This window comes from Silene latifolia, chromosome 4 (assembly GCF_048544455.1).
Source record: "Silene latifolia isolate original U9 population chromosome 4, ASM4854445v1, whole genome shotgun sequence".
In the NCBI taxonomy this organism is placed as follows: domain Eukaryota; kingdom Viridiplantae; phylum Streptophyta; class Magnoliopsida; order Caryophyllales; family Caryophyllaceae; genus Silene; species Silene latifolia.
The window spans coordinates 23096876-23115219 of NC_133529.1; the positions used below are offsets into that span (position 1 = coordinate 23096876).

General features: G+C 37.9%; 2 protein-coding genes across 2 annotated transcripts; one reads left to right on the forward strand and one right to left on the reverse strand.

Moving 5' to 3' along the window:
- The first annotated feature begins 8328 nt into the window (after positions 1 to 8328).
- On the forward strand, positions 8329 to 14029 carry LOC141653251 (glycerophosphodiester phosphodiesterase GDPD6). Its single transcript, XM_074460958.1, has 8 exons — positions 8329 to 8581; positions 9303 to 9481; positions 10066 to 10249; positions 10649 to 10723; positions 10815 to 10924; positions 11128 to 11346; positions 12698 to 12853; positions 13524 to 14029. The coding sequence occupies exons 1-8, from the start codon at positions 8569 to 8571 to the stop codon at positions 13767 to 13769; spliced, it is 1182 nt and encodes a 393-aa protein (XP_074317059.1). The 5' UTR covers positions 8329 to 8568; the 3' UTR covers positions 13770 to 14029.
- Positions 14030 to 14478: 449 nt separating this feature from the next.
- LOC141653249 (uncharacterized) lies at positions 14479 to 16386 on the reverse strand. The gene is made up of 3 exons (XM_074460956.1): positions 16190 to 16386; positions 15044 to 15123; positions 14479 to 14891 (listed from the first exon to the last, which is right to left on the reverse strand). The coding sequence occupies exons 1-3, from the start codon at positions 16319 to 16321 to the stop codon at positions 14816 to 14818; spliced, it is 288 nt and encodes a 95-aa protein (XP_074317057.1). The 5' UTR covers positions 16322 to 16386; the 3' UTR covers positions 14479 to 14815.
- Between the last annotated feature and the right edge of the window lie 1958 nt (positions 16387 to 18344).

Consider the following 18344-nt stretch of genomic DNA (forward strand, 5'->3'; position numbering starts at 1 on the left):
CGGAAAGGAAAGGCGGCGTTGATGGCGAAAAGAAGGCGGGGAGACGATTTAAGAGAATCGAGGTTTTGAGGGTTTTGAGGAGTTGAAATGATTGAGGAGAGAGAGAAGGGGGAAGGACGGATGAGATTAAATAGGGGAAAGTAGCTGATGGATTTAAAATGTAGATTTGATAAGAGTATGCGGAAAGTCATTCAACGATACATTGCAATTTCCCGCTCAAATATCAAGGGTTGATTTTCACGAAAAATTGGGGGCAAACTGTTAGGCCCGAATTCTGGATACGGGCTGAGCCAGGGAAGCAGAACAGGAGGCAGAGTAATCAGGAGGCAGTGGCAGAGTAACACGCATTGAAGACTTGGACCGGATTTGGATGCTCGCGTATTCATGAGTAAAATAAGGGAATCCTACTTATTGCCATATTTTGAAGGGTTATTTGATAAGAATAATCCAAACTATGACCGTCCTGCTCAAACTAATCCAAACTATGCATTATCCAATAAAAATCCGATCTATTATATCATTTAACTTTTAATGCCTTGTTGCTCTTTGTGACTGGTTGTCTCCGGTAAATTTTACCAGTTCCAAGTTACCTGCCTTTTTTCCCTTTATCTATTCTTCATCTTCTTCCTTTGTATTGTTCTTGATTTCCAATCTCTTCTTCCTTTGTTTTGTTTCATATTCTTCTCCTTTTTTCTTCCCTCATCTCACTTCCCCAAATATGTTCTTGAAAAATCTCTTCTTTCATTTAATTTCCCCCACTAATAAAATTAACAGGGGAAGAAGAAATCCGAAAAATTTTGTATGAGAAGAAAAACCCCAAAAAAAACTGGTATTTCGCTCAAAATCAAAACCCCTTAGTTTTCTTCTTCGTCTTATTCAAAGGAGCACAAATATCACTAAAAAGTTGGTATGCATGCATATCCCAACAAATACTACTCCAATTACAACCCAAAAAGCACTAGTACAGCAACAACAACAACCTCTCTACCCTTTTTAGTATTATAATCATTTTTTTTTTCTGGGAAATTGATTGATTTATAATAATGAAGTCTGAATTTCAAGAACTCATTACTTTGTAATAAAGTTTGAGTATTTTTCTTCTCATATAAAATTAATCATTACTATTAATCAAGCACTAGCAGAAACAAAAGGGGTCACGAATTTGGGCGAAAAAAAGAAATTTGAAAGACAGCGAAAGAGTGAAGTTGAAGTGCCACCTCCGAAGTTGCAGGCCATGTATAGAGTAAAATGGAATATGAACAAAGGGGAGTGAGAGATGGTTATGTTATAGTGGTATCGCAGGTATCGTGCGGTGCTAGGAGATCGATCCCTCAGTTTGCTAAGAAACTGTCAAAGAGGTGACATTTGCAAATACATTATTGCCTTATTGGAATTGAGGGTATAAAGGGGAATGGAGATGTTGACAATAATCAAGGATGATGAAATTTATAGATTGATGAAATGAAGTGTACAGAAGAAGAAGATGAACGAGTGAATAAGGAGATGAATAAGTTAGTAAATTAAAGGTTTAAAATGACTTAAGGGTAGAGGTGACCTGTTTCACGGGTTGCCTTCCTCCAAATCATTAAAAGTTAAATGATATAATAGATCAGATTTTTATGGGATAATACATAGTTTGGATTAGCTTGGGCAGGACCGTCATAGTTTGAATTATTCTCATCAATTAACCCTATTTTGAATAAGGAAAGTCCAAACTTGTACCAAATTAGGAATACTTGCGAGAAAGCAAGGAACCCTAGATGGGAGAGCTTTACTATAAAAAGGGCATCGCCACAAGACCAAAGGATCATCGAAAAAAACACAAGAAAACCCTAGCCTCCGAGATAGAGCAAATCCGTCCAAACATTGTACTCTCCAAACGAATTATAGTGAAAATATTGGTGGGATTCTGTCTCCCCCCGCGGTTGTTTCCCATATCGGGTTTTCCGCGTAACCAAAATTGCTTGCGTCCTTTATTTACGTTTACATTCGGTTCATCATAACACAAAATACAATCATCAAACAAGTCGTAATATTGATTAGGCACCAAGACCACTTTAACCCTAAATTGGTAGCAATTTACCAAAACACCAAGGTCGGCATTCTTCTCCTTCAGCATCTGCACCTCAGAAACCAAGGAAGCCTTATCATCCAGAACCTGTGAGAGACGAGCCTCAGCATCAGAAGCACGCTTCTTGGCATCAGCAGCAGCATATCTCTCGGCATCAGAAGCACGATCCTCAGCACCAGAAATATGTCTTTCAGCATCAGAAAGGCTACTTTGAAGCTTCTGCTTCTGAGCAGCTTCCTCTAGCAATACACTCTGGGCTGCATCTAACTCGGCCTGGATCTTAAGCTTGCCTTCCTTAGCCGCCTTTGCCTGATCCAGAAGCTCCGCCTTTTCAGTTTCCAAGGAAGAAATCTTCTCCCGCAGGAACAGAGCCATCTGGAAGGACTGCCAGCCACAAGCAAGGAAGTTCAAAAAAAATGATATATATTCACCTCGAAGGTATGCTCCGCAGCACGGTCCACCAGATCACCCAAAGCCCTTCTCTCCAGTGCAGACCTAGGAGCAGGAAACAGCATACAGCCCATCAGACTCAGATCACGAGCAGATCTCGCCCTGCCAAAGTCCCCTGGAAACCTGAATGCTACATCAGGAGGACCTCCAGCAGCAGGAGTGGAATCAGGAACAAGAATGGGCTCAAAAGCAGGAGGATCTCCAGAAGCAAAGCCGCGAGAAGAAGCATACCCTGGAATAGGAGGCTTCATAGCGAGAGGAGTAACCTCAATGGGAATTTGTTCTTTGGCCAGCAGCAAACATCCTTTTGGCACGAGTTCCAGATCCGAATCTAGAGGCAGCTTTCCTCTTCTCAGCTGGTTTAGAGGCACCTTCAGCACGCTTCTTCTCCCTTAGAGCCAGAATAGTAGAAAGCGTAGTTTTGGATTTTGCAGAACCTGGGAGCAGGAAAAGTAAGGTCAGAATCAGAAAACAACGACATCACCAGAAGCAGAGAACAGTTGGGAAGATAAAGTAACACACCAGTCGACATCGATTCGCCTTCTTCTTCCTCTTCAACTACTACGTTCTCTTCTTTCGAAGCAGGGGCGGAATCCTGAACCGGATTGGGAAAGCTCCTATGTTCAGGCGGAGGACCGAAGAGCTTGGTGATGGATGCAACTTCGTCAAGGGACGGAGTTAAATGACGCAAACCTGCACAAAAAAACCAAGTAAGGAAATATAAGCGTCAAAAGGGAAAGATAAAAGACTAGTACATGCAAGTACCACGAGTGGATCGCCAGGTGCTGCAATGTAGTCGGTAAGAGGAGGAAGCGTGTTAACTTTGAAAAAAATGAAACGGGTGAACCACTTGCTATCATCGGGTTTCACCGGAAAAATAATACAATTTTTCTCACCATCCCGGACTCGGATGGTCACTTGGCCCCGGCTAAGGGATCTGACCGAGAACAGATGGGCAAGATCCGAGAGACCAATGTCATAACCAAAACAGCTATTCATGGCACAAATCGCAAGCAGAATCCGCCAAGTGTAGGGAGCGACTTGACAGATGGCCAAACGATTAAGGTTCAAGAACTCTTGAATCAGAGGCGAAAATGGAAATCTCAGACCCAGGCGGAATGCATATTCGTACAAGCATATCCATCCCGCCCGCACAGAATCGGCTTTTTGGCCAGGAAACGGGATATGAAACACCACCTGATCGGAGAACCCAAACGTTTCCTTAATGTGGGCAAGGTTGTCCGCGGTAAAATCAGAATCACAAGAGTGTTTTGAGGACAGAACGCCGCCGAAAGGAAAAGGTTTCGACGGCGCCGGAGGTTCCGATGCAGAAGTCGAGGAAGCAGTTTTTTGAGAGATAATAAAGCAACAAAAGTGAAAAAGAAAGCAAAGGAAGTACCTTTCACGGTTACCGAGGTAGGGAGGATGATTGATGAAAGGGAAGTTGGAAATAATTGAGAGAAATAAAGAGGGGTTGGGGAACCAAGGAGTTGAAATAGGGAAAGGTAATTATGGGGAGTTGGGACATAAAAGTGGCGGTAGGGGAGATTAATTGAGGGGAAGTTCATAAGTCTGTGTAACTGTCATATCCCGTTAATTTTTGGCGTCTTGAAGCGAAAATTACCGCCTAAAACATTTTGAGACGGAAATTTGGGGGCAATTGCTGGGGATAAAATATCACCTTTTTTATCCATAATGACGTGGCACCTTCCCATTGGCGGAAGAAAAGGCAAGGAGATTGATGACGTGTAAGCATAGGGATCGTCGGATTAATCAAGCAAACAAACACACATGTGCTTGAGTTTTACGCAAAGTGAAAGAGAATAAGTCAAATAACTACTTCCTATTTTTTGGGCAACAGAAGCAGAAAGTCAGGAGCAGAATCTGGTGAGAGGTTGAGGACTAAAACCCTAGCAAAACAACCATTATAAAAGAAGGGCAAAAGCAATCAGAAAGACATCTCACCCCACACTCTGACACTCATACTCCCACGTTTTCATCAATCACGTAGCAATACTCCAGTAGAAAATTAATCATTGTATTTCCTTACTTGCATAATATCCTCTCGATTATAGTGCCAAATTGGTGGGATTTCGACTCCTCCCGCGGTTGTTCCCACATCGGTTTTTCCACGTCACCAAAACCTTGCGTGTCAATCTTTATTTTCGTCGTTCAAACGTTCACTAAATCCGTTATATTCATATCGTCGTTGGCCGTAGATTAATCACTATCACTCACTAAATTAAATCAATAGTCGATAAATTTTTACCAAAATAGTGCCCAAGATGCGACGATGACGAAGAAACTACAAAGCACCTCCTCCGTTCATGCCCCGTTTCGAAGCATATTTGGAATTTGTTAAGTATCGACTACTCTAATAGTTCTTTCTATAACTCTCCTTTTGCCGAATGGTTAGCTGATGTGTTCATTTTATATATACTTTTACCCCATATTTTAGCTCAAATTTATATGATTATTGCACTAACCTTAGTGTTTTTATGAGCTAATATTGTATTCTAGTTATCTTTGCATGTTTTGTCATATTTTGTAGGAAGTTGAGCTTTTAGAAGCTTTTTCCATCACTTGTGCAAGTAACTAGAAGCAAAGCTAACATTGGACCAACCTTGAAGTTTTACATGGATTTGCATGCATAAAGATATGGATTGAAATGAGAAATGCAAAATGAAGTCTTATGCAAAGTCAAGCCCAAGATTTGAAGTCCAGCTAAGGTGGAAGCTTAAGATGCTAGAGTGCATTGGATGCCATGCTTAAAGATTATTATCGGATGCTTAATAGGGCATTTATCGCTAAGCATTGGATTCCATAAGCATTAACTAGAGGAATTAAGGTGAACGAGTTGGAAAGCCACGACCCCGATCGGGGCGGGCAACCCCCGATCGGGGTTACCCTGCCTTAAGTGCATACGTTTCATCCCTAGCTCCCTATAAATAGAGAGCTAGGTCCGACCTAATTAGCATCCAATTTTGATCATTCAATCTCATATTTCTTGTATTCTTAAGCACACAAAAATTCTCTCATAGTTTTCATTCTAGTTTCAATATTGTTAAGCATTTGATATTTGTTAAACATTTGGTTATTATATATTCAAGCTTTTGGTTCTCATTTGTTCTTCATTGCAAGTTCCTAGTTCAAGTTCTAATTCCTTATTTCGGTAATTCTAATTCTACTTTATTTGGTTTAAATTCTTTTCTAGTTATTACATAGTTTTATCATTAGTATTTCAATTATATCACATAGTTTATTATTACATTTCATGATTCATCTTTTAGTCTATATCATTCCTATAATCATGTTTAGCATTTCATACATCATAGTTTGTAGTTTACATTTCAATATGAGTAGCTAAATTTCCTTAGTCTAGGGACTAGGGAAGCCATGCAATAACTAATATATGTAAAATTATAAATTAGGTTGATATAATATTGTCTAATTGTTTCTATCACATGTTTGTATTGTCACGATTAATCTTTGTTTAGTGGCCATAATCATCGATTAAGTTTGTTAATTCGTTCTATAAGTCGAGAGGCACGGAATCGGATTAAACTAAGCATGTGTAGTAGGACGACCTAGTCATAAACGAGAGTTTCTCTAGGACCCGATCTATGGTTGACACTAATATCGAGAGGTGGGTGTCTTTAAGCCTAAACAATTGACAATGTTATTAATTCTGAGTTTAACGTGAACAAATATATTTACAATTGCATGTGTGACCCGACTCCCCTAAACTCCTTTAATCATATAGTTTACATCGTTTTATTTGCTAATTAACAAACCAAAGCAATCGTAATCGACCTTGATAGAAGTCTACTCATAGCATTTTATAGCGCAATTACCGTCTTCTTGTGTTTGACCCCTATTACTACATTAATTTGTGTCTAGAAAATTTATCTTTGATTAGGTATGCGACATAGCCTATCTGTAACACCCCACGGTAATTGAAGAGGTCCGGTGATAGACTTAAATGACTAGTGCTTAAAGGGATTGGAAGTACTACTCATATCAACAAAGTGCACTTTCTTTTATGGTCATCCATGCGAAAGAACTCCAAAGTTAAGCGTGCTTAGCTGGGAGTAGTCTTAGGATGGGTGACCTCCTGGGAAGGTTTCCGGGATGTGCATAAGTGAGGACAAAATGCGCTATAAAGGACCCGTATTGATCCGTGGGCCATGTACACAGCCTGGTGAGCTCTAATAAGTAACCGCTCCCGACCCGGTTTGGGTCGGGGTGTTACACTATCATTAGCAAAGAGTGCAAGCAATGAAGTCATTACTACTTAAGCAGATTGGCCCATCTTTTTCGCTCTAGAACTTGTTGGTGGATTTGTAAATGGCGTAATAATGTAGTCTTTGGACGTGATGGTAAGAACCCGACGGAACCAAGGGACTTCCTTTATCAACAATTTGCAACGTGCAAGCATGCTTTCGACTGATTCGATATTTTAATACCACCACAAAACTCCACGAGAGTCGAGGTTCATGTTCGTTGGCTACCTCCACCTCATGGGTGGGTTTTACTAAACACGGACGGGCCCTCAAAAACCAATCCAAGACCAGCAAGAGGGGGTGGAATTTTCCGAGATGATATGGGTAACTTTATTACTGATTTTTATTTTTCTTGTGGCGTTTGTACTTGAATGAAAGCCGAATTACTAGCTCTCCTTGCTAGGTTGGAAATAGCTAAATCACTTCGATTATCAAGGCTGATAATACACATGGACAATTCCCTTTGTGTTAACAACTTAACATTATCAAGGAAGATGGTCTGGTTAGCAACAGCCTAAAATTTATCGTCAAAAGGTGTCAAGAGCTAATTAAAGAGGATCATTGGACGGTCAAGCTGTAGCATACTTTTAGAGAGGCCAATAGAGTTGCGGACTTATTAGCTAATAGGGGAGTGAATTTTAGTACTATTACTACGCATCTTGATGTTCCTTTAAATGAGTTACGTCTCATCCTTCGAAAAGACATATTTGGGGTTGCTATTCGCCGTAATTAATTTCGGGGGTCTCTGCCCCTTATTAGTACCCAAAAAAAAAGTAAATTGAACACCTACATCTTTTTATACAATGAAATTACCATTAAATATTCAAATCACGTTCCATGTGTAAATTAGTCTTTCACAAGTTTTCGATAAGAAAGTTTTTCTAGTATAAATCAGGGTGTTTATCGATTTATCGATAATAACAAGGCATAATTAGTTTATTCATTTTGAGTAAGTGTGGTAATGAGACGAGGCATACCATGAAAGCAACTCAAACATGGTTTGGTCAAAGCTCGGCTCGTACGAGCTTGGCTCGAGCTCCCGAGTAGCTCGAACTAATAAAGTAATAGTTTGCTCTATTTATAAAAAAATTTATCAGGATTATATTTTTATATAACCATGCCATTGATTTGCTCAATATTTTTCTACGTACTTTCCAAATCCCGTTATTTAAACTATCGAAAGAAAAAAAAATTTGAAAACTTAACAATTATATTTAGGCTCAAATTGAGCTCGAATTCGAGTCAAAGCTCGCGAGCACGGTAATGAGCTCAATTTTTTTAAACTCAAGATCGGCTCGAGTTTTGTTTTATGAGTACAAGTCGAGCAAAGCCAATCTCGAGCTCGTTATCAAAACCTTTGATTACGAGTGCTCTTATAACTTATAAGAGAGAAATGATTGGTTAAGAAGACATACTTTCATTTTCATCCAAGAGGGATCGAACCCCTAATTTAATGGAGTTGTGGTTAAAAGATAAGATTAAAAAATAAAAAAGTTGATATGGTAGATGAAATAAGATTTTGCGTTATACAAATGCCAACTTATCCATGAAGAATATTCCTAGTTCAATTTGAGTGATCCTCGGAAACTAGTTTGATCATTAGAGAATTCAGATTACTTATGATTACTAATGATAAACATTTGGTCAAATTATAATTAATTAGTACTACTATAAATATGATGAATATAATAATGCTATAATCAAACTCAAATACTCCATTACACTTGGAAGCTCCAAATTCACAGAAGAAAAGGGACAATCACCATGTCTTCTCTATGTAAGCACAATTATGGCATAAACCCATTTATTATTTTGTTATTTTTATTGATTTTGATTAAATTTATGCATTATTTCTGTATTTTTATGCTAGTTTTATTGATATTCACATTTCTTAAGCTTTCTGGGTTTTTGTTTGTTTGACTTATTGATTAGTATTGAGGTTGTTTGATTATTGTTTTAACATGTATTTACCCTTTTAATTTGTACGGGTTATATTGAGTTAATCGATCAGATTGTTTTCTGAAATTTTGGAAGTGTTCATATCAAGAAAGTTACTGTTTTATTTATGTTATATTCATATTGATATGAAAGATTTGTAGTTTTGGTGATTGGTTTTGATTTGGCAATGGAGAATTATGAGCTTCTATTTTGGTTTGCTTTGAATCTGTACGGGTGTATATAAGTGTCAGTCATTTGTAAAGTTATTGTGTGAGATCGTTATGAATGTCAAATTGTCAAGTAGTCATGAGGTTTCAGTTGATCTCACAGTAAGACCGTCCAAACAAGACTTACTCCGTCACTTGTGCATGCTTAGCTTGCTCTTTGACAATGAGCTACTGATACTTTCATATCAGCAGCTGTTGTTGTAAGTGCCTGGATCATTATTTGTACTACTGTAGTTCTTTAGTAAGATTGTTCTGCATCAACTTTGTCAGATATTATGTTAATGTAGTATAGCAGACAGAACTGAAGCATTCGTTTCTATGAAATTTCTGCAGGTGTTGTCTCTTTTACACTTCTGCTACTATTTGTTGGGTGTAGTGCTAGACCCATATATCCACTCCCTGGCAAAGGATATAAAGGTTCTAAGCAGCCCTTGCAGACCTCTCGTCCATATAATGTTGCTCACCGAGGTTCCAATGGAGAATTTCCGGAAGAAACTGGCCCAGCATACCTAGTAAGTGCAGTTTTCTTAAAGCTATATTATATGTATATGCTCATGGTCTTTTTGTTGATCAATGGTGTTTTTTCTGTTATATTATCATTATTACTGTTTTTTATCATTGTCAGTCAATTTAGCTCTTTGTTATTGCTTGCGAATAATCAAATTGATATCCAGGCCTCCAGGGGTTCCAAAACCTGTTAAACTGAGTAGTTCCAACTTCCAACTTCCACGTTTGGCTTCAGTATAAGTTCCACCTTACTAGCGTTGCGATTAGACTTTTAAATTGCTGATAAAAGTAAGAGCTTCAGAGTATTAAAAAATGTACAATGCTGCTGTTATTTTTGTGCAGATTTTGAGCTACTAACTGTAGTATGGCATCTGTTTCTATAAATGTATTAAATGTTGTCAATGTTAGTCTCCACTGTGGGGGTTTTGGGTTGATGATAGTTATCAGTAATTCCCCTATCTTTTGATATCGTTGTGAATTTTGAGGATTGTCAGGTCTGCATGTGCTGTCATATTTTTTTTAGGGCATTTGTGTTTGTAGTTTGTACACTCAGTACAGAGAAAATGATGATTGTTTATGTCCTTGGCAGAGAGCTATAGAAGAAGGAACAGATTTTATAGAAACAGACATTCTAGCCACCAAGGATGGTGTACTGATTTGTCATCATGATGTAAATCTTGATGATACCTCAGATATCGCTGATCACAAGGAGTTTGCTGACCGCAAAAGGACCTATGAGGTTGAGGGGGTCAACATTACTGGCTTTTTCACCGGTATGATAACTCTGCCAGATTCTAGCGATCTAGTCTCTACCAGTTATATTACTCCCTTTGTCCAAGTCAATAATTTACGTTTGCTTTTTAAATTATGCAAGCGTATTTTAAGTGGCCTGGAAGTTTTACACTCACCCTTAGTGACCCTTCACCACACATAAAGTTTTCAATTAATTGAGTTGGACCAAAATGGAGTGACTGTTACTCCGTAATAATAATAACAATCCCGATTTGTGCGCTATTGTGCTTTATTCTATCACAATACAGTTCCAAAGAATAACATTTCTTTGGCTCCATTGGATATGGAAGCAGATGGAACGAAGGGTGTACTACTTTTAGTTCTCAGGGAGTCAGCATGTTTACTTACTGTCTCACCAAAACTTTTTAAATTACGTGTAGTTGACTTTACGTGGAAAGAACTCCGAACTTTAAGAGCAAAACAAAGATATTCTTTCAGGGATCAACAGTACAATGGTGAGTTCTTGTTTCACTGTTTCTCAATTTCTCACCAAACAACTTGGGTCCTGTATCTCAAGTGTTTTTATTTCTTCTACGTACATTTCAGGGAAATTCCAGATAATTTCTTTTGAGGAGTACATCAAAATTGCTCTTGATGCTCCAAGAGTTGTTGGAATATACCCAGAGATCAAAGATCCCGTCTTTATCAACAAACATGTAAGCTCAGTTCTCTACTTCTTTAGGATATGCTGACGCATCATGTGACCATGGATGCTTGGCTATGAGCCTATGATACTGAAAAAATTATAGAATAAACCTAAAGGAGCGTGATGCATTACATGTCAAACACTTATTTATACGAGGTTAATATAGGAATAACGAGGCTACCGTTACTCAACCTGATGCACTTGGTTTTATAGGTGAAATGGTCTAATGGTAAAAAGTTTGAGGATGTTTTCGTGGACATTCTTAAGAAGTATGGTTACAAAGGCACATATTTGTCGAAGAATTGGCTAAAACGGCCTTGTTTTATCCAATCTTTTGCTCCATCATCTTTAGTCTACGTATCAAAACTGACTAATCTGCCAAAGATCTTCTTGATTGATGACACAACTGTGCGAACACAAGATACCAACCAGGTAATTGTTTTCCCTCTTTCTCTATTAGACTGATGGTAGTGCTTGTTTGTACCTAAAATTAACAACTGCTATCATAACTTGTTTTAGCCTTTTTTGGGCTTGCTTACTATATCGGTGATATAATTAGTGTTGTAGATGGTCATTTCAATAATTGTTATTGGAGTTGTTGCACACGAGCAACCTCTATACAATGAGTACAGCAATTATTGCTTCCTTCAGCTTTTGGGTACATAATACATAGACGCTAGTTGAGCTACAGAAAATGCTACAGGGTTTATCACAACAATTTAAACATTGATCTTTACTGTCGTTTTTATCAGTCTCCAAGTTCTGAAATTCTAATATTAAGAGGGGTCGAGGGGTAGCTCATATTGCTGTACTATCCCATCTCCTAAGGGCATGTCCTGATTTCAATTCTAAAGTTTTAACTCTTTGCTTAGAGAGCCCTTTCCCTTGACTTTTTCAGAGAAGTAAATTTACAAATTTAAAAGATAGTTTTGATACCAACAGATGCTTATTTAATTCGAGACATTTCGTGGTTGTTTTCCCGGCCCTTAATTTTCGTTTATGATCTGGAGGTCTATCATGCTTATTAATAAGTTGTATGATTTGAATGGTTCTTGTTTTTGAGTGAACAACAAATGCACTTGAACAAGTATTTATATCGTCACAATGTCATGGAGAACATGTCTTACTTAGTGGTTTACAAGTCTGAAACACAGGGTTGATTGGGCATTTCGTAAAATGCTGTCAGCCACCGTTGACCGCAGTACCATCATATTTAGTTATTTACTAGTCCTCTAAATATTCTTCAGAAAATAAGAAGGGACTTAGCTGAATTATCCCAATTGCCACAGTTGACTCTTCGGATAAACTAGCTTGTTTTTCCAGCTTGTTTTTAGGTTGTTATATTGTATCGAGTTTCTTTCCGAGTTCCATCCCTTTTCATTATGAATAATTGATATAGTGATACCTATGTTTAAAAAGATAACAGTTTGCTCGTGTGAATGCTCAAACTTGATCAGATTGAACTAAAAATACCTAAGCAGCATTGTCCCTCCAACAAATGTAAATACTTTTGTCATATTCGTCACGAATACTATGCATTTTAATCTTTGTGCTTAGCCGCTTAAAATGTACAGTCCAACTGACGGACTGTAGAGGGGGCATAGTCCATTTCGGTGCATGCAAATTTTAAAACCCACTTATTTTCGTAGTACAGTACTAGTTCAAAATAGTCTCTTCTTAACAAGAAATTAACTGTAACTATAGCTAATTGCTTTTAGAAAAGCCTACTCTTACCGTATTTCCTAATGTTTTATTTTACTCCATTTTATTTGACAACATCCAGACCTATCAAGAGATCACTTCGGATGCTTATTTGGACTACATAAGTCAGTATGTCGTTGGTATTGGACCCTGGAAGGATACCGTGGTTCCAGTAGAAAACAATTATCTGCAAAAGCCTTCTGATTTGGTTGCCAGAGCGCATGCTCATGATTTGCAGGTATGTTCAAATTCTGGTTTTTGCATTTAAAATGTTTTAATTGCGTGATCTGTTGATGTGATCAATCTTATTCAATCATCCATTACGAGATGAGAAGTTAAACAGAGTATCTTATATCTGTGGTGGCATAGAAACACGGGAAGAATGAGTTCTTTCGCGGAATTTTGGAGAGGTCTACCCAAACTCCCCTCTGTAGGTCCGCTGTAGTCAAATTTACCTAACAAACAAGTCAAATTTACCATGAAATGGAATTTTGAAATTAGAAAGCAATGATAGTATGGTCATATTTGCTACAGATTCAGTGACCACCTTAGTTCATTGTCGGTGACCAACTGGCAATAGAGCTCTCTTTATTGTTTCGCCTATCTTTTTGTTATCATTATCATATGCTCATCACCATCTGACTTTAATGTGCATACCAAGCCTTGAACCAGAGATTTTTTCCGGCTATCTTTCACCGTTCAACTTTTGTGTTTTCTCTTGCCTGTGTTTTTCATTGTTCATCTTGAGGCATTGTTTAGCTTTTCAACCTCACCGTACTTGTGAATCATTCTTACTAAAATGGTTATGAACCTTCGCTTCCATAGTTCCATCCATTTTTCATTCTTTATTCCTCTGGTTTACCTTCATCTGAAGAAATTTCTGACAAACAATTTTGTTGATCATTCAGGTTCATCCTTACACGTTCAGGAACGAGAACCAATGGCTGCACTTCAACTTTAATCAAGATCCTTACATGGAGTACGAGTACTGGATCAATAAGATTGGAGTGGATGGCCTCTTCACCGACTTTACTGGCAGTCTCCACAACTTCCAAAAATGGACCTCTCCTCTTTCTTCGGATGACAACAAAAATGACGATCCAGCCAAGTTGGTGCATAAAATAGCAAAAATGGTGTCGCGGTACAATGACTAGCTTCATTTTCCAAACATTCTTTTCAAAATTGAAGAAACTACCACAAAACTCACGAACGAGAAGATTGTTGATGCTGGTAGTCATTTTTTTAACTGTAAACTGTTGTCTTTCGTCATACGTATTTGCTACCAGTTCAAGATGTGAGAAGTTAGTCGATTGCAACCATTGGTAAACCAATGACTCGAGTACTAAATTCTTACAAATTCAATATATACGCTGTTACATTTCCAATAATGCAGTGAGTTCTTTCTAGCCTGTCACCTCGTTTATCCAGCTTAGGAATCGGTATGTTTTTTTTATAGTTTATGGGAGTTTCTGCGAGTGTTACATACTTCCCTTTTCAAGCAGAACCACAAATAGCACAATGATACAGACGATTTTCTAACCATGATCCTCACGTTTTTTCACTCAAATGCATTGCTACTTCAGCTAACTCAAGTATATGAATTTCACTTGTGATCAAGACGCTGTCTGCATATGGAATGGATGCAAGTCGACCAAACGTCAAAATAAATGAGAAGGAAATTTGAAAGGGAATACTCGGAAAATAATTAGTTCACTGTCATTTGATAGGTGACACACTGACACTACTAAATGAGATCCGTTACAGTACATTTCTTATTACATCCGACCTAACATGGCCATGAGTCGTTGAGGCATGACCGCATGAGCAAGGATGATGAAACAAACAACTTCAGGGACATACAAAGAATTTAAATAAGCTAAATTTAGCTGTTGAAGCAAAGATCATAAAACAACCAAAGATCATCGGCCAAGCTGAAGTTAACTAAAAATATGGTTTTGCATCTTGATACAACAAACAAAATAGACGAGACAACATGCTAGTACCTATGCTCTCTTTGGTCGTGAGTACAATAAGCTTCTGCAAGCCTATTATTTCAGTATTGTGTTCTTATTTCTAAACATGGGGAAAGCGAGACAAGGAAAAACCAATATCTGTCCTTAGCAAGCACCACAAGCTGGATTGTCAGCTAGTTTATCGAATAAATCTAAACTGAGGTCTCTTGATTGCTTGAGAAAATGCTTCACTCAAGTCTTACTTCTAATTCTCTCTTTGGTGGATCTAACTGCAAGTAATAGAAAGGTTCTGTCGGCTCTTCCCTGCACAAAATTAAAGCGTCGTCAATCAAGGTAGGGCAATATCCAGAGTAACACATAAACAATTATCCATCGGTTGAAAGATCAGCCCTTTTTTAGACAAAAAGAAAATATTAAGCTATGAAATTGGTGCAAGTAATCAAGATAATACATACCCAAGTTTTGAGCGCATACATCGCCAGAAAAGTTTGAATGGCCCTGGAACAGTCTTAAATGGGTTCCCTTCGAAACAAGCCTACAAAATAAAAGGAGCAGCTCAAGAGTTGTCACAGCGGAAACATCAAAAGAGATGCACACAACATATGCGCGTAAATCATCAGATGGAAAGCCAAACACCCCAAAACGATGCAGAATATTATCTTCCTTGTTTTACGGTCACGAGTTAAATCTACCAACAAACTCCTTGCTAACTACTTAGATTCACAGAGCTGTATGATACTATCGTACCATGACAAACATCTTACATGCAAACAATCTGACTTTATCGCTAATACTAATAAACCTTGCCTGTCAAGTGAAAAGTGATAATCGCTACTCAACTGAGCAATACTCCGTACTAAGTTTCAACTACATCGGTCCCTTTTGACCGTCAACAACTAAGCATCCACTATTTCAAGTAACAACACTTCGGAAGCTAACGGTGCCACTCTCTTGCAGATTTGCCACAACCAAACAATTTTCTTCAATGATGTAAGTTTTATTACTGAAACAGCAGGAATTTTGTTGTTTCAACATCCCAAGAACAATCAATATCTGAGAAGACACTAGATCTATGCAAACTACTTTGACCGAAATGCACAAACTCAAAATTAAAAACAAAAATCTCTCTTACAATCCACACAAAATTGCAATCTCTTCCCCTCTACTAACGTTTTCATTCTACATCTCATCATCTAATCCAATACCCCCAAACTGCAGTATCCTTCATCTTAGAATCCGCCTATTGCAGACCAATAACTGGATCGCCAATGCCACATTATTCAATCTTATCTTACCACACCTCAAATTTCACCAAATCGGAGTTTCTCGCAAGTCGTAAACCGAGTTAATCTTGATTAAGACCGTCTTAAGCTAACAACATAGTCTATACAGGTAGCATTACATGAATCATATATCACCAAAGGCGCATTCTTAAGCTTAACTGTGATTAAAATCCTGTATATTTCAAATGACCTAAAATTTCGACAAGGACAACCGAATTATACAGTTAATTTACGATCGCGCAGCATGAATGATTGAAATTATAGGAATTTGCGATGAAACGGAATAAATTAGGGTTTAAGAAAGGGGGGGAAATAGACCTGGATGACATCTTCGGCGCGATCATTGCAACGGTGAGGTTTGGGTTCGGGGTGGCCTTCAGGTAGGCCCCATGGACTCTCTCTCCTTTTTATAGGCGACGGCGATTGTGTTGCCGATGGTGTCGAGCTCATTTTCTCTACAGTTCTCTTCTAAAGCTACTACTCATCCAATCTTTGTCAACTCTTTTACCCGCACTCTTGTCCGGGTTCACTAACTAGTAGTCTGTTAAAAAAAAAAAAAAAAAAAAAATTGTTGTAAACACAAAGTCAAGGTGAAAATCTCACCTCCGGATTTACTCCACTGTCCTCCTATAATTCTATATTTACTATAGTAAATATGGTAAATGTCTTTGGTGCATTTAATGTATACACACCGTATTACGTTGTATAAATACCGTACTCGATGAATGAGAAATTACACAACTTTCACTCTCAATCTTTCACTCTCAATCATAATCTTTAACACGTTATCAGCACGAGCTTGCTCCGAATTCGCAAGGTATCATTTTCAAAATACTCGTAATAATTTAGCTCTTATAAATTTTTTTTTCAAAACAATTATATTACTAAATAATATTTTTAACATGGATCCCCAATGTCATGAGATCACCACTATTTTAAGTTATATCTCAAATTCTAACATATATTTCATCACCGAACCTACTAATGACTTACCTATAAATATCCCTGTTGTTTGCCCGCAACCGCAACCACAACCACAACCGAGTGAACCATCGGTTGTTGCCCCACTTAATCAACACTTATCAAAACCGATCCGAACCAACCTCAATAGTCAAGTAGAGAGACAAACCAAAAAGTGTCACAAAACCCGCCAATTTTTTCCCGAAAATATAGCGGGACCGTCTCGCTTGAAGAGACCAAGAGACGAACAAGTGTCCTCAGAGTCAACCGAATCAATCGACTCCATCCGCGACAAACGCCCCAATACTAATATTATTACTGAACCATCTACCCCAGCCGACGGCCTCTTAGGGCCACCTAGGCCCGCAACATCGGCCGAAAAACGTCAGATAACGACCATCATGTCAATCGTTTGAAAGTTTTCAAAATCGTTAGCGATGGTAGTAAAATATTTTTTTTATTTTTTTTTTATGATATTATGAAGGTTGTTATTTAATTGAGCATTTGGAATGAAGCATTTTTTTTTTGTCTCTCAAAGAACAACGAGAGACTTGGAAAAATGTAGGTGAAATAATGTTTGATATGAGGAAAAGAAAAAATTGTCGGGAGAAGTATAGTAGCAAAAGTCATAGTTAGGTGGGATAATAAATAAGTTTGTTGGGTATAATAAGTATAATATAAGTATAATAATTTGAAAATAGAAGTTGTAATGTCTAAGATAGTATTAATATCATATGTAGTATGCATTAAGAGCCTAATATCCTTCCATATTAGAGGTGATCATGGGCCGGGCCAATGCGGGCTTGGGTCGGGCCTTTCTAACAAAAGTGGTCCATTTGTGTGGGCCGGGCCGGGTCGGGCCAGATGCATGGGCTTATTTAACAAGCCCAAACCCGTCCCTTATGGGCTAATGCGGGCTTTTGGGCCTAAATGGGCTTTTTCAGGCCCTAAAATTTACGACTTATCCTAAGAAATAATTAGCGTAATACCTTCAGTTACAACTTTTAAAACATACATAATGTATAAAATTGCACAAAATATGATGAAATGCATATGAATTGCTCTCTAAAATAAAATAATGACAAAAATCGCCATTTTAGAATGCTTAATCATGCATTCTTAGATATGATTTATATTATGTATAAATTGTTTTATAAGTCTAAAAAAATATACTTGAGTTTGTAAAGAGTTGAGTATAACTTTAACGCTACTTTAATATGTTTTATTAGAAAAAATATTTATTATTAATAAATATGGGCCGGGCCGGGCCAAAATTTGGGCCAAACGCTTAGCCCAAACCCAGCCCCAAAATATTTTGGGCCTTTTTAGGCCGGCCCATGGGCTTTTTTGGGCCAAAACTAAAGGCCCAAACCCTTCAAAAAACCGGGCCGGGCCGGGTAGGGCCAATGGGTTTGGGCCATTTGATCAGCTCTATTCCATATGTATTACATCTTGTTTCTAATTTTATTATGAAAGATTTATTTATTATCATATATATTTGAATATCTCATTG